General features: G+C 37.6%; 1 protein-coding gene across 1 annotated transcript in view; it reads right to left on the bottom strand.

Annotated features, from left to right (window-relative positions):
- The window catches only part of trol (terribly reduced optic lobes), a 466521-nt gene that overhangs the window by 85925 nt on the left and 364412 nt on the right, over window positions 1–16184 (bottom strand). Inside the window, exons 63-67 of the mRNA XM_080271051.1 lie at window positions 9233–9300; window positions 3179–3319; window positions 2022–2168; window positions 1445–1585; window positions 676–878 (exon numbers count right to left, since the gene is read on the bottom strand). Of these exons, the coding sequence (XP_080127177.1) occupies window positions 676–878; window positions 1445–1585; window positions 2022–2168; window positions 3179–3319; window positions 9233–9300 (700 nt within the window). The remainder of the gene's footprint in view (window positions 1–675; window positions 879–1444; window positions 1586–2021; window positions 2169–3178; window positions 3320–9232; window positions 9301–16184) is intronic.

Here is a 16184-nt window from a genome sequence, read left to right as displayed (position 1 = left end):
CATACAAGCCCAGGGACCAACTGCTTGTCTGAGTGGCAGTATGTGGCCAATTAACTCCAACTGCCCCTGAGATTTAGATCCATATGAGCCAATTCTAATGCAGCACCTTAACCCACTTGACCATCAGGTATCCATTTGTTGGTTATATGGATACCACTCAACAGCACATGCCTTCTTGGCTTACAGGATATTATTTAGCTTGTTCTCAATGTTGCCACCTGAAGATAGCATTATGGTGAGTGATAGGATGGTGGGTGCCCCACCTACCGTTAACTGACCACAAACATAAGTAATAGTTTTGAAGTCTTGATGACCTGAAGTACTGATGAAATCTTGCTTCCACTCTGACTCTAATATATTATCACAGGCCTGAATGGGATAAAAAAAAATTATCAACCCACTGTTCAGTCATCAACTTAGTCTGCTCTACTCCACTGCACTACTGCAGATAATGACACCCATTTATGAAAATACTTCATTTTATTGTTGCTCATGTGGTCCTGGGTTTATCTGGACATAAGGCCACCATTTTTCTGCTGTCTACCATCCTTCTTTAGAGCACAGAGAGCGAGTTGAGGGACATCATTAAAAATGGGCTGCTGCCACCAAGTGAAGGCATCCCTCTCTTCAGCACCAGATGATACTTCTCAAATGAGAACTTGTACAGAAACTTACCCAACTTCTCTGGAATTTGTGGTGTATGTGGCTTTGATAAGGACAGACTCAAGGTCAGCCAAAGCCATCATGAAGTGCTCCCTGTTGGACACCAGACCATCCTGCCGCTCCCAGTACTGCTCGTACAATGGCACAGTCACTGTATTCAGTTCTGAGGGTCTCAATGGCTCCTTGTTGTAGTGTTTCAGTGTTATGTCATTACCCTGTAAATGGAAATAAACAAAAGGAATGACAAGAAAAACAATTCATACATGGAACATATTCCGAAATCATATTACAGTATTTCACATGCTACCCTTAAGGAACCCTAATTCCAGGGTTAGCCATAGTATGACTGAGGTTTTCTATGGGCATCATTCCTTTTATGCAGTTTTTTAGGCTAGTCTTCAATGTCATTGTATTGTAATTTTTACTAAAGGCAGACCACCCAATTCCAATACTCAAGGAAAAGAATATATGGGAGGTATCCCTTATGCAGAATGTACTGACTCACATCTGATTACTCAGTACCAAAGAGTATGTAGAGAACAATAAAATTATGTACTCTCTGCCCTATTTTATAATCTATGTGGAGTCAAAATAATTTTAAGTGGAACTTGCTTCTGGTACATGAATGATGGCTTTTAAAAAATCTGACTTCAAAACACCTATACATTAACGTGTCATTTCATTAATAACTTAACAATCCAACAACTTAAGTTAACAGAGTTATAAAGGATGACCATTGGTGGCAAAGCTCACCTAAGCAAGCAGGTTCAATTGCACTTACATAAATGACAACAGAAGCAGCACTGTTGCGGGAGCCCACTCCTCCTGGTGCTGGGACATAGCGTAGGCTGTACGTCAGGTTGCCACCATATGATGATACTTTATTGCCTAAGAATCGTCGAGGAAGTTGCCAGTACAGCACCTAAGGGGACAAAAAATTCAATATGGAAAATTTCATTCAGTTACTTAAACATGCTATGCACTAACAAACAATAATACAGTACACCTCTGCTGGAACAAAAATTTCTTGCTCAGAGTTCAAACAAATCAAAATGGCCACAAGGGGAGAACTGAGGCAGGATACATCATTATTCTTTCTATTTCACTTTAATTTGATTAAAATGGCCATTTTTCCATCCTGAATACTGGGCTTTAACAAGAGATGAACATTACAATATGGTATTACATATGAAAAGGCATTACAGAAAGGGGTGGTCACCTGGATGGCCACATTGTTGTTAACAATAAGATAGACACCTGAACAAACAACCTAGCCAAATATGTAATCTACTTGGTGGAGGTAATAAAACAAATAAATGCTCTGCTGTACAACAGTGACTATTACTAATATTACTAACTTCTTGTCCAACTTTCAAGAAGTCTGTAAAGATCAGCTCCCGAAGGCTCGTTTCTACACGAAGATCATTGGTGTCGATGGTCTGCATCTGCTGGAATTCATCTACAAGTTCGAATCCTTGACGGTCACGGGTGAAGGACACAGTTTCCTGAGAACAAAGAATGAAAAGGAAAATATTCTTGATGCATAACTGAAAAAATTATTGCTGGCATTATTAAATTTTGTTCTTATTGTAATTCAAGCTAAATTTCAAATTGAAGCTTGTGCAGTGTGGCACAAATTAATACATTCCCATTTTAAAAAAAGTCTCCAAATCTGGATAAAATCAGATGAAGAAAGCATGAGTAAATAAAAATGATGTACTGTACTTGGGCTAATGCGATTATTCTTACTAGTTACTACTGTACCTTTAGATGATTTTATGTAACATGGAAGTGATGGAGTCATTGAAGGCTATATCTAATCCTTCCTGTTAAAATTACATTCTTAAACCTGAACAGAACATTATGAGACAGCAAAACAAAAATGACATACTTGAGCAAAGTGAGTAAATGTATTCTACATCCTTCAGCTGAATCCTACATTCTCAGGCTGAAACGGATACAATGAATTCTTTGTATCTGGGCTGAATGGGGTTAATTTATTCTACATATTCAGGCTGAGAGGGTAAATTTATTTTATGGGAAGTGTGAACGTTTGGGGTAGGGTTGCACAAGGCAGGCCGAAAAAGAGGTCATAGAATGTGACCTCAGAGATAATGAACTAAATAGGGAGGCTGTCTGAGATTTAACAGTGTGGATAGCCACCATTAGGTGACCACAGCTGATGCATGCATGTATGTTGGAGCCTGCATAAATGATACAACACAATGTACTCATGTTGAAAGGGATAAATTTATTGAATGTTGCTGGGCCAACTGGGGTATGTTTAGTCTATATACTCAGGCTAAGGGGAAAATTTATTCAACATACTTGGGTTGAAAGGGGGAAATCTATTCTACATACTTGGGCTGAAGGGTAAATTTATTCCACATACTTGAGCAGAAAAAAAAAGGAGGGAAAATTTTTTATACTGTACATACAGTACTTGGACTAAGAGGGGTAGCTCATTCTTACTACAGTACCTTCTAATCATTTAATTCAGGTTAGATATGCTCACCTGTTGCCGATACCAGTTAGAAGAGGAACACTTCTGAGTGATGCCCATACAGAAGCAGGGGATGCAGCCATCTCGGTTGTTCTCATTCAAGTAAAATGAGTATGCCTTACATTGGTCGCAGAGAGCACCCATTGCAAATTCCTGGAAGTGGATAATCTTGAAGTGTACCAACTATAAAAAAGCTCTTGAAATGTATACATGATAAAAAATAATGCTTTAGAGGCATACACATATAAAAATAAAGCTCTTAGTGAGTACAAATGATATGATCTCAGTGAGTACAAATGATATGAAATAAAACTTTCAAAGTGTACACATGATAAGAATAACACCCTGAAGGTGTATACATAATAAAAATAAGCTTATAAATTGCACATAAAATTATATTAAATGATGCAATGCTTCCTCTTAAGAAATGCCCACACTGAGGTTTGTCATGGTACATTTTATGTTTTCCATGGACTGTGAGTTAAACTTTTTTTTTTTTTTCTTTCAATACAAGGAAGAAGGAACTAAAGGCTACTAAATAAGATGTAGTGAGAGTTTCAAAGTTTATTTTATTTGGTATACATGGAAAGGAGAGGAAAAGATGAATACAACAATAGCAGATGGTGATCCTGTACTGTATGTAAAAACGACTCGTGGCGCACAAGGCAGCATGGATGAATTAAAGGAAGTTCTGCATGAGTGGGAGCATTGGTTAAAAGTATAAAAATATTACACAGGGTACTGGAAGGAAAAGGGAAGGAATGGCGACAGACCTTTCAGAATGAATAAGTGAGTGAAATACCTAGAGTATTCAGTTTGCAAGAACATAGGGGTAACATGGTTTCCTGAATCATGCTGGAACAAGACAAGTACATGGTCATTTTCTTCTTCAAGAAACATGCACAGTACAATTATCACATTGTGGCAACCACAACTGCTATATTATCATCATCACCCTGGCCTCTTTTTCCAGCTAAGGTGGGGTAATGTAGGATCCACAAACCACAACAATGGGAGGACCATCAACAGCATGTCAAGTAAAATGGAGCACCCATTCATTCACCATTCAAGCCTATATACTGTAATCCTGTCATTACCTCAGAGGCCTAACTACTGTATCTGCACATGGTTTTTTTGTGTGGGTATTCTTTATATTTCAGAATGTAGTGTCATGCTACAGAGCAACAAGTCTTGAACCAAATGACTGATTCTCTAAAATGGATTACTGAATGTGTTCACTGTCATGCTGAAAGTGTTAATTTGTAAGGCCAAGTAGTCATGGAATATAATTCCTTCTGTTTCAGTAATATGTGTAATAATGGGTCCGATTCTCAGTAGGTTTTGAGATTTTATAACACTTATTCATTAGAAGTTTATTTTATAAATTCACCTCTGTATCTTTCATATGTTACTGAAGCATACTATGTCAAAATCAAAATGATATTGTTAACATAGAAGAGCATCTTAAGGTGTAATATACGAAAATAAGTTGCTAAGAAGCCAGTTCTCCAAAGCCTCCTGTATCATCTAAAGTACGTCCCCCAAATGCATCAGAATGTACATTTTAAATCCTAACTCTGTTGTGAAAAGAGTAAGAAAAAAGTAATGGTGAGTGCTGGAAAAGTGGTTTTGTACTCACCAGGATTAGTGTTCCATGTGCAAGTTGGTGCAAATGAAAAGAAATTGCAAGTTAAGTGGGTGATGCTACAGATCCATATTACAAAACATCTACTGTATGTAAATGATTTGATTACGTATAAAGACACCATACACTGTGTTTATCACTACTGTTCTCATAAACTGTTAAAAGTAAATAACATGCAGTAACAGGAATGGATGCTAACAAGACCGACTGCTTCAGGCCACCGATATATTCTTTAATTTTACTGTTGCTATCACCAGATGATTTTATTCAATTTTGGAAATTTATTAGTGAAGGGTTAAAGAAGGATGTATCTAATTCCTCACGTTTGCAAGGCTTCTCAAAAGCTGAATAAAACAGTGTAATGGTAGTAGTAAGAAAAGAATATAAAATATGTCAAAGAGCAAAGCAGTAAACTCTTCTCAAATTTGTGTGCTAACTGCATCAAGTTTTTCAAATATGATCAAAGTATGTGGATAATAAAGCCCATACATTATGCATCTCAATTCTCATGTGCTGAAGAGATGGCTCTGTCAGTGTTACCAATGTCTTCCCTGCTATAGTTGTTTCACCTTTACTTGGCCCAGATTTGTGTCTTTTTGCAGCATATGTCATGTAGTGCAACGGCAGAATAAGACAATAAAATGGCTCTACGTCATTCTCATAGCAGTTCTTTGTGATCTGTACCATATTTTAGTTTTAATTAATTCTTATAACTCTGCACTGAAGCTTGAGGGATGACAATTCAAGTTAGAGTAAAAAGAGTATACAGTACTTCTCATGACCCTTTTCATGGTTTACAGTATATGATATTTTTTGCAGGATATGATTCTTTTTACATCACCTGAATGCAGAGATGATTAGTTATTTGTGAAGCAGCCAAAATGTCTTAACTCCTCACTCCAACACACTAAGCCATTCCTAACACACATGACAAGAGAGTGCAGTATATGGAGAATCCTGTATTTGCACTGACAAAATCCCTAAAATCCTGACTTTAAACATTTGAACACTTCTGCGATGTTGATCATGCACTCTAGCCAAGCAAACTGCCATTGTTTACTAATTTATATTGTACTGGCAACATACTGTCCATTTTTTGCATCTATGAGTGACTGATTGAGGCAAGAAATGGTAAGTGTTCACCCTTTTAGTCCAATGATAAACTGCTTATTTTTCCTGCTTCTTGATAGTTTTATTCAGCTTAGAGGGGGCACTGCAAAGCAGAGGGGTTAATAGAGAACTATACCTATTACCCCTAAAGATAAAGAAAGCTTCTCTTAAGCTTAATAAAATCTTCTGTATGTAGCAAAAATTCAACAGAAAAATACTTTTCCAGATTAAAGGGATAAAGACAAGGGTACAAAAACAGAATACAAACTGTACTACAACACACAACACACAAGAACAGTGTTTCATGTATTCTACCGTCTGCACTGTGAAATCTAATCTGATACTGAAGGAACATACAGTATGAAGATATAGTGCATCAACATGTACCTACAAGTGTATTAAATACAGTCAACTCGCATATATCGTGGGTTTGTTAGTCACGGCTTTCTAATTCAGGTACTTTTCCAGCCAAACCATGATTGCTTTGTACATTGTGGTAACCAATTCAACCAATCCGACAGCCACAGTCACTGTCCCAAGTGACTCATTTCTGAGCAGTTTCCCAGGTTGTGGCATCATCTACGCTACTTGCAGCTGGAAGCCAATCATATCTATGCGTGACAGACCAATCACTGTACTTCCCAAACATGCCTAGCAGCATGCGGGTGCACTTGTTCACCCTGCTGTCCCCGCTACTACCACACTCGCTTTGTGCTGAGAGGCCGTAGTGTGCCTCAAACCTTGGAACCCCTCCTCGTCCCCTGTCCACTTAGGCAACTTTAAGCATTGTCGTCAGCTGGGGTCACGTAATAACCTTGCAATATTGTTCATTCCCATTAAACACATGCATTACATAATGTTTTGAAAGAGTGTAAGTATGATGGTAGGGGGCAACTCTGCCGAGAGGCTAGACTCATTAATTATTTTCTCCATATGTTATGTTATCTATAATTCTTGGAATTTCTAAGTCACGGTAGGTATTAAGACTAAAATAACCGCGAATTACCCGAGCTGACTGCATGTTCTCCACATGTTTCCTCTCCCGTATATAAAGAAGAAAGATATACTGTACTGTACTGTCAATGTATACCCCAGTGTACTACTATTATTATGATGAATATTGTACAAGGATGGAAGTATTGAAAATACTGTTAGAAAGTACTAATGAGAGGGTGGAAAGCAAAAGGGAAAAGCAGGAAGAAGAAGTATCATGAATTCTGCATGTAAGTACAGAGGGGTCCCATAATATGAATATCTGTTACATGAGAATCCGAAGATATAAGAATGGACAATTTAGACCCAAGATTGGCGATGCATGCAGGGTCAGTTAACCTGGCCCTATTTTCCAATGTTGTTTACTCCTTTGCTGGAGTTTCACGATCCTTTGTTTTGGTTTGTTATATGAGTATTTGCCATCCGTGCAGTCCACCATTAAAACATCCCACTTGTATAATGGGACCCAACTGTATAATGTTTCCAATGCTCTCATATGGGAGTGACACCTGGGTAGTGAATGGCTTAATTTCTAAAGGTCGCATTTTAAACTCTGGGATTATTGTTACACTTCTTCCTTAGAAATTTATTCCACATAGTTCACCTCAATATCCTCTTGTATGTTATTGATGTAACCTACATCAATATGAAAATAATACAAATAACACACAAAGAGAAAGTTCAGGTGAAATGTGTAAAATAAATCACTAAAGAACAGGTGCTCCATAGCCTCCTGTGACCTCTCCCTAGAATATGGATACAAGTTACAAGATAAATATCTTCATAGGGCTTACAAGCATTTAATAAACTTTATGAGGAAGAAAACAAGTCTACAGGAGTGGAATATGCCAGTACTGATTGAGTTAAAAAAAAGTTCAGTGAGATGGCACTAATAATTCAACCCCTTAATGGTTTGTTCTTTCCATCTCCAAACCACTTTATTCTGTTTAAATTTTTTCTGGCTGAAAAGTGAGATACAGCCTTCGTTAACTTCATCACTACTAAGATGCTCTTGCAATGTGAATAAAAGTGTATGCTAGCAGCAAGAATATAATGCAAAAGCACATCACCACACTGAAGGGGCTGAAGAATGCACACAGATAGGGTGCCAATAAAAACCTTGTAGAATTAGAATGAAGGTGTTGCTAGATCATACGTGGTGAGAATGGAAAGAGGGGAATGATATATTAGGAGGAAGGAGGGAAAGAATATAAAAAGAAGATGGGTAACTGAGATGACGAGAGAAGTATGTGATGAAAAAGGCTAGAGGCAGTTCTCTTACAGCCATTGCCTTTTGCGGAATTCCCACAAGGGAGTAAAGAATGATGATGATGAATTTAACATAAACTATGCAACTATACACTGATACCTCTCATTACCTTGTCAAATAAGGTATCCATATCCCCAGACTGCATAAACATTTGTTGGTCTTCTCTTATACTTTCCTGTATTTACCTCACTTTCAGTATCTGAACCATACATTTCCTTCTTCAACACTGCCTTATCATGGTTCAGGATTGGCATCCTCCTTTATCAATCCCAGTTTCCTTTTGGCCATTTTTATTCCGTCTCTCCACTTCATTCATTGTCTCCCTCTCAACCTTCTCCCCTTCTATGTCTCACTGAATCTTCTTTCTCCATCCTCACCACATGTCAAAACCATCTGTCTAGCTTCTCTTGCATTTTTCCATCATGCTACCAACCACCATCTTCATTACTTAAAATTTATTCTGATCTCTAGGCTTCCTTTCAAACAATCAGCTATTAAGGATCACATCATACTATGTTCACTTTAACTAAGCATTAAATTACCATCTCTTTATGTTGAATGCTAAGCTCTAAGCTCTAACATGGTGCAAGTTACAAGAAGTGGAATGCAAAGAATACAGGGCTGTACTTTTGTCTTTTTTTGTCAATCAGCTATGGAAAAGAAGCTATAAAAGGACAAAAATCTCTGCCAAATTACAGTGCATGAACTATAGTTTGAATGAGCTTTATCCTGCAACGTTACACTTGGGTTTATATTCTAAGTGGCTTAAGAGATTGCTTAACACATCTTTTCTTTGTAATTTATTTTGGGCATTACATCTCAATATCCTCTAATATGATAATGATTCAAACTATATCAATATCAAAATAAAATAAATAGTATACAAGAAAATGTTAGGGTGTAATATGAAAAAAGAAAGAAAGAAAGAAAAAAAAAAAGCCTACAGTAGAGGTGCTATGAAGCCTCTTATGCCACTTAGAATATGACTCCCAGAATTATACCACATGTTTCAATCAGCTTCATCATGCAACACTGCAAATAGACTCACCTTGCACTGACATAGGCCATTTGGTAAAGGCTGAGAAGAGTAGCTGCCTGCAAGGTTGCATGCACCCTCTGCCCAAGTTGACCATTACACCACAGGCAAAATGTGGCCGCATATCCACATGGGCAGGGACGACCAAAGAGGAAGGGTGGAGAGAGAAATTAGATTATACATATTCTGAAGCAGATGATGCTTGTACCAAACCATGTAACAGAATGAATAAGCAAATATAATACACAACTAAAATTTTCTGTCATACAAGTTTACCAATGCTGATGGTCTTTTTTCTCCCTTTTAAAGTAACACAATCAATCTGAAAAAGCTAAAATTATAACTTAAACAAGAGACACATAAAATCTGTAAAACAATGAAAAAAAAAAAAAAAAAAATGCAGTCAGTTCTTGGATATAATACCTATTTCAGGAAATATATTAAAGTTATTCTTGACAGTTACATGTGTTACTTCAAAACAGAAAAAAAAGGCATATCCTGAAACACCAAAAATCAATTACAATTAATGTTTTATGCTGCAAGTTTGCATCTTCCAAATATGTACAGTACTGCACATAATATAGTCATACACATATCTATACAATACAAATACCAGTTATTTCAACACCATAATCCTCCTGACATAAACACTAAACTCTCACACTGACAAATATTGTATTATGATTAATCAGAACACTTGGAAATGCTGTATTAACCAATACACAAAACAGTACAAGAATTATTCTCAAAAGCTCCGTATTTAATGACCCCCCAAAAAAAAGAATAATGACAGCAAGGAAGCTTTAAAGTGCAAAGTGAATGTTCCAAAATTTGCTTTAAAGACAAAAAGCATTTAATAATTTAACATATCCCACAATGACTTGGAGAGATTCCACTGTTAAATCATTAATGCATCCTTAAACAAAAGTATTTTCACATTAACTTACCAGACCTCAATGCCTACTATAAACCATCACTCTGAGATCAAACACCTCTTAAGCAATGGAGCAAACATCGCTGCACATCAGTGTTTTCATAATTATTAACTGTACTAAAAGTAATATCCAAAGCTAATTGATGTACTGAAGAATTGTTGTAACTCCAGGTTTATCTATGTGAACTTCATGGACTGCAGAAATCTGCAACAACCAGTTGCTTCCTTAGAACTTTTTTTAGGCTATGTTGAAGGGATATCCATGAATTATACTGTTATTTGGCCTTAGTGATTTCATAATTCCTCTTCCTTAGTAATTTATTTTGCACATTACATCCTCATATTCCTCTTGTATGTTGCTGATACAATGTGCGTTACCGTACTATCAAATAGATATACATAACATACAAGAGAAAGTAAGGTGTATGATGGAAAGTAAATTGCTACAGAGGGGGTACTAGGAAGACTCTAATGCCACTTAACATGCATTCCTGTGCTGTGAGAGATTTAAAGACACTGGCATGTATATTATGGAGAATAATATGGTAATGCTTTGGAGACTTTCAGCATTACTGTCATTGGCCTTAGCTGTACTTTACTTTCCAGTGGCAGAATCAATGGCTGTCCTGAAAGCACATGTCAATTACAGCCTTTTTCTTCTCAACAAACAAACTATTAGCCAGAGCCAAAAGTGGCACATATCTGGCATTTTTTTTTTTTTTTTTTTTTTACAACATAAGAAAGATTGTTATCTGAAGAATTTAAAAACTTTCTTGTACATGATAACATGATCATCAAATATTTCCCATGATCTTGGTTTGCTTTAAAAGAATGAATGATATTTTTACTGGATTTTTTATACTTCCTATCTATCTATCTATGAACATAAAACAATCCATGAAATAATTAACTGTTATATTTTATCATTACCTCAGTGGTTGTGAGGTCCTGTTCATATAAAAATAAGGTAACCACTGATATGCTATACAATGGATAAAAAATGGGTAAAAAAAAATATGAACTGTATTGGAAAGTGGAGCAAATTATAATTGTTTGCACCAATAAATTCCATAGACCATACGTTTATACAGCTATCAATACACTAATCCCTGAGGACACTAGCATAGTGCATTTATGGCTTGAAAGCATCTCCCTCACATCCCTGTTATTTTTAGACCCTGTATCTTCGCTGTAGTGTACATTGATATCAGAGGTACAGGTATTCATATTTTCATAGTTTGGTACTGTCACTGAGAGTTGATGCTCAATGTTTTTTCAGTAACTGCCTTTAGAAAGGAAAAATGAAACTTTTTTTGAAGATCAGGATAAGGTGCACTCATTACAATATAATAACCTATTATTAATTACGAACACAAAGAAAAACTGTTGCAAAAAATAAAATAATAATTGCATCTGTGTGCTGAAGAGGGGAAAAAAAAAAAAAAAAAAAAGAAACCTTGCCAATATGTGGTCTGTGGAAAAAAAATTGAAATTAAATATTATCTAGACCGAAAACAAAGCTGAACATAAACCATGCACTTTGAAAACTTCTTACACTTGCTGAAACTGAACTTCAAAAATAAACTGACTGATACTTAAAACCCTTGAATCTGGGTGATATTTTTTAGTTTGTTTCTGTTGTTACCAAAAAACTATATTCAACTTACAAAATATCTCTTGTATTAAAGAGTTTATGTTAATAGCTAACCCCTTCAGTGAAAAAAAGAAAAAAGAAAAAAAAAAGAAAAAAAAAATCTATCATATGCTGAGTAAAATCTTCAAGTGATGGCAAGAATGAATGAAAAAGATGTTCCCTGGTTCAGTGAGTTAAATAACTGAAAGTAAAAGACAAATGTTGAAATACAAGATGAAGGTTTACAAAAAATGTTTAGATATATGAAGGCTCATGAAAAAATGCTCACAGGTATATACAAATAACTATACACTAAATATATTACAGTATCATTTCAACTTACGGCAATCAATTTCATCTTTTCCATTGCTACAATCTGGGTATCTATCACACACTCGTCGGGCATCAATACAAGAGCCATCATCACAGCGGAAAAAGTAGGGTCCGACACAACAGCCAGCCTGTTCACTCTCATCGCTTTTATCCTGGCAGTCGGGTATTCCATCGCACAATTGTCGCCGGTCAACACAAGACCTATCCCCACACTGGAACTGGTCATAAGCACAGATGGGACAAAATTCCTCATCACTCCCATCCCTGCAATCTTCGTAGCCATTACAAACTAATCGGCTATCTATGCACTCTCGTGAGCTGCAGGTGAATTCAATCTGTGGATCGCAGTTTCTTGGACAGTTTGAGGGCTCATCACTGCCATCCCGACAATCAGCAAACCCATCACAAACTGAGTGGCGGTCAATGCAGGTTCCATCACCACACTGGTGTGATGTATTAGGGTCACAGTCGCATCCTGGAGGCTCATCACTCTGATCTCTACAGTCAATACGACCATCACAAAACCTCCTCTTATCAATACATGTTCCATCATTACATGCATATGATGTAGCGGGGTCACAAATATTGCATCCTTGATGTTCATCACTCTGATCACGACAATCGGCCCAGCCATCACACACTCTCTGTATATCAATACAGGTTCCATCCCCACAGGTGAACTCAGTGGCAGTGTCACATGAACAGCCTATTTCATCAGACCCATCACTGCAGTCAACCTTTCCATTGCACTGTAAGCTGGCATCAAGACAAATTCCATCTCTACATCGAAAATGAAAATGATCATCACAAGTACAGTTGCAGTAGAGTTCATCGGATTGGTCTGGACAGTCGTAGTTGCCATCACAGTGTTGTGTTCGGATGATACAAGTACGGTCGGCACAAGTCCACTGATGTAAATGGCTGCACGGCAGACTATCTATATGGCAAAACCAGTCAGAACATAAAGCAGGTATTAGTATTTTAGGTTTAGATAATGGGATACTAGAGTATGCCCTCCTTATTCCAACTCCCGCTGAGATGACAAGCTGACGAAATATACAGTAATAACAGTGCAGTACTTTACAGCTCAAAAATGAAACCATTATACAGTGAAGCCTCTAATACCTGAATCTGTGGTCTGAATCATTCTATAGTTAAAATGCTACACAGTTAAAACTGTCACCATTCACCACTGTCAATAGATTTTCATGACACTAATTCTTCACTCTTATATACAGCTATTTCAGCATTTAATGGAGAATGGTGTTAGTTATAATTAGCCATCAAACACATGAACAGTGGCCTTGAGCAAACTTTTTTTTTTTTTTCAACCAACGTTGAACTGAGCTGCCCATCTAGGTTCATAAAATCTAACTAGAGATACCAGTATTTCTGATGCAGATATATTTGCATTTAATATTATACCTCTACCTCAAAATCTGATTTTGTAAAAGGATAACAAGAGAAACAGGATGTGATAATCTTTGACCGGGTGCTGGAATAAAGAGGCTTACTCTTGTAATCTCTCATGACTTCCAAGGGGTTAGGTATCAGCTTTAAATGAAAATTCATGCAAAGAATTAGTAAGTCATAACTTAACTATATTATCATGCAAAACAAAATATGTTAATACATAGCATATTAATATCAACAACCATATTATCAAGCAACAAAAACAACAACAACAAAATCTATAGTACAATATAATAAAAACATATAATATAATGAAACCTTCATGAACAATAATGTAAACTATGTATGAAGGTGAACAAACCAAGGCAGTTGCTGGAGTCCTCATCACTCTGATCGATGCAGTCTACATGACCGTCACATATGCGCTCAAAGTGGACACAGCTGCCATCACTACACCTGTGACCACTGTTGAAGCACACTGTGGGTGGCAGGGGAGCAGGAATGTGCAGGCAGTGAAACAAGCAGTTAGTTAAACAATTCATGGTGCTATATGGTACTACATGCCAGCCAACTTGTCCGTATCTTCACACCTATTGCTAAAAATCGTCTCTAACTGACTAAGGTAAATTCCTTCCTGAAGACAGAGTATGTTGATATTTGAAAGAAAATTTTACTCTGATCTTCCAGGTATATGGCCAAGTTGGCTGATGAGGAGTGTTCTATGGTATGTGGTCTACCAAGCTGGAACTGGTCTAATGGGATCTTTACACTATGGCATGCAGTCTGCCACACTCATCTCCTGGTAAGAGAGGGAAAGTCAGGTTAAGTGAGATTAAGTTACATAGGTTAGCTTAGGGCAGCACAGGTTGGATTAAGTTAGGTTACTTTATCTAATCTAATCACTATCTATCTATCTATTGCCAGACGCCTCAATCCCGTTTGGGGTGGCCACAAACAAATCGCCTCCAAGTCGCCCTGTCCCCCGCCATTTCACTCCCCTGCTCCCAACTCACACCCCCCTCTCTCATATACCTCTCCACCCCATCTCTCCATCTCATCCTCGGCCTCCCCCTCCCTCTTTCCCCCTCCACCTCACTCACATACACTTTCTTCGTCAGTCTTTCACCCTCCATCCTCTCCACATGGCCAAACCACCGCAGTGTGTTCCTCATAACGCTTCCTATCACATCCACATCAACACCACAATGCTCCTTTATATCCTCATTCGTCAGCCTGTCTCTCCATGTGACTCCACAGGGTCCTCTTAAATAACTCATTTCCACGGCTCTCACTCTTGACTTGTGTCCTTCCAACAACGTCCAAGCTTCACTTCCGTACGTTAGAGTTGGTATCACAATACTGTCATGTAGTAACTTTTTCACTTCCATGCTCACTTCCCTGTTTCTTATCACTGCTTTCAAAGAACCAGCAACCTTTCTTCCCTGCTGTACCCTTTCAAGCACTTCACCCTCCAAACCTCCATCCTTACTCATCACACTACCCAAGTACTTAAACGTACTCACATTTTCCAATTCCTCACCATCCAACCTCGCTGTACATTCAATGACTTCACCTCTCTCAAAGACCATCACTTTACTCTTCCCTACATTCACCTTTAGATTCCGTTTCTTACACACTCTCTCAAACTCATCCACCAAGCCTTGCAGCTCCCCTTCGTCTTCACTCAACAACACGGTATCATCTGTAAACAACAGTACAGGGAGTTTCCAAACACTGTCCTCTCTCACCAGGGCCACTCCAACATCCACTACCCTACCTTGTACCTCTTTTATTACCCCATCCATGCCATGTACAGATTGAACAACCATGGAGACATGACACATCCCTGTTTCAACCCAACTTTCAAAGAGAAAAATTCACTTAGTTCACCATCCACATGCACTGCAGCCTTCGCACCATCGTACATACTCTTCACAGCATTCAACAACTTCCCATCTATTCCATATATTCTTAACACTTTCCACAATCCTTGTCAATCCACCCTGTCATATGCTTTCTCCAAATCCATGAAAGCCGCATACAACTTCTTTCCCTTCTCTAGAAACTTTTCCACTAAAGATCTGAGAATGAATATCTGATCTACACAACCTCTTCCCTTCCTAAAGCCTCCCTGTTCTTCTCCAACTAATTTCTCTGTTCTTTCTCTAACTCTGTCAATAAGTATCCTACCATATACTTTTCCTATTATACTAAGAAGACAAATGCCCCTATGATTACCACACTTCTTTTTCCCCTTTTCCTTTGTACAAGGGAATAATTATACCTGACTTCCAATCCTTCGGGACTCTACCTTCCTCCCAGGCCAATCTGCACATCTTCCACATCCATTCTACTACTATCTCTCCCCCATGCTTCAGCATTTCACCACACACTCCATCTAATCACATGCTAACCTAACTTATTTATACCAAACCATCAAAGCAGATGTGCCAGTAGATTATCTATACCTTTTTAATCTCAACCTGGCCTAGATTTCTTTTTACTGCACATGTCATGTGACTCAATAGCAGAAAAAAGCAATGTTATGCCTCGATATACTTTCCACAGCACTTATTTGTAAGTACCACTATAGTCAAGTGTTACTTATTACAACTCAATAATGAAGATGGAGATATAGCAAATTTTAGCCA

Source organism: Coenobita brevimanus, chromosome 44 (assembly GCF_032717465.1).
Source record: "Coenobita brevimanus isolate Jiangsu-jjx chromosome 44, ASM3271746v2, whole genome shotgun sequence".
NCBI classification, from domain to species: Eukaryota; Metazoa; Arthropoda; class Malacostraca; order Decapoda; family Coenobitidae; genus Coenobita; species Coenobita brevimanus.
This window is presented reverse-complemented; position numbering and strand designations above follow the sequence as displayed.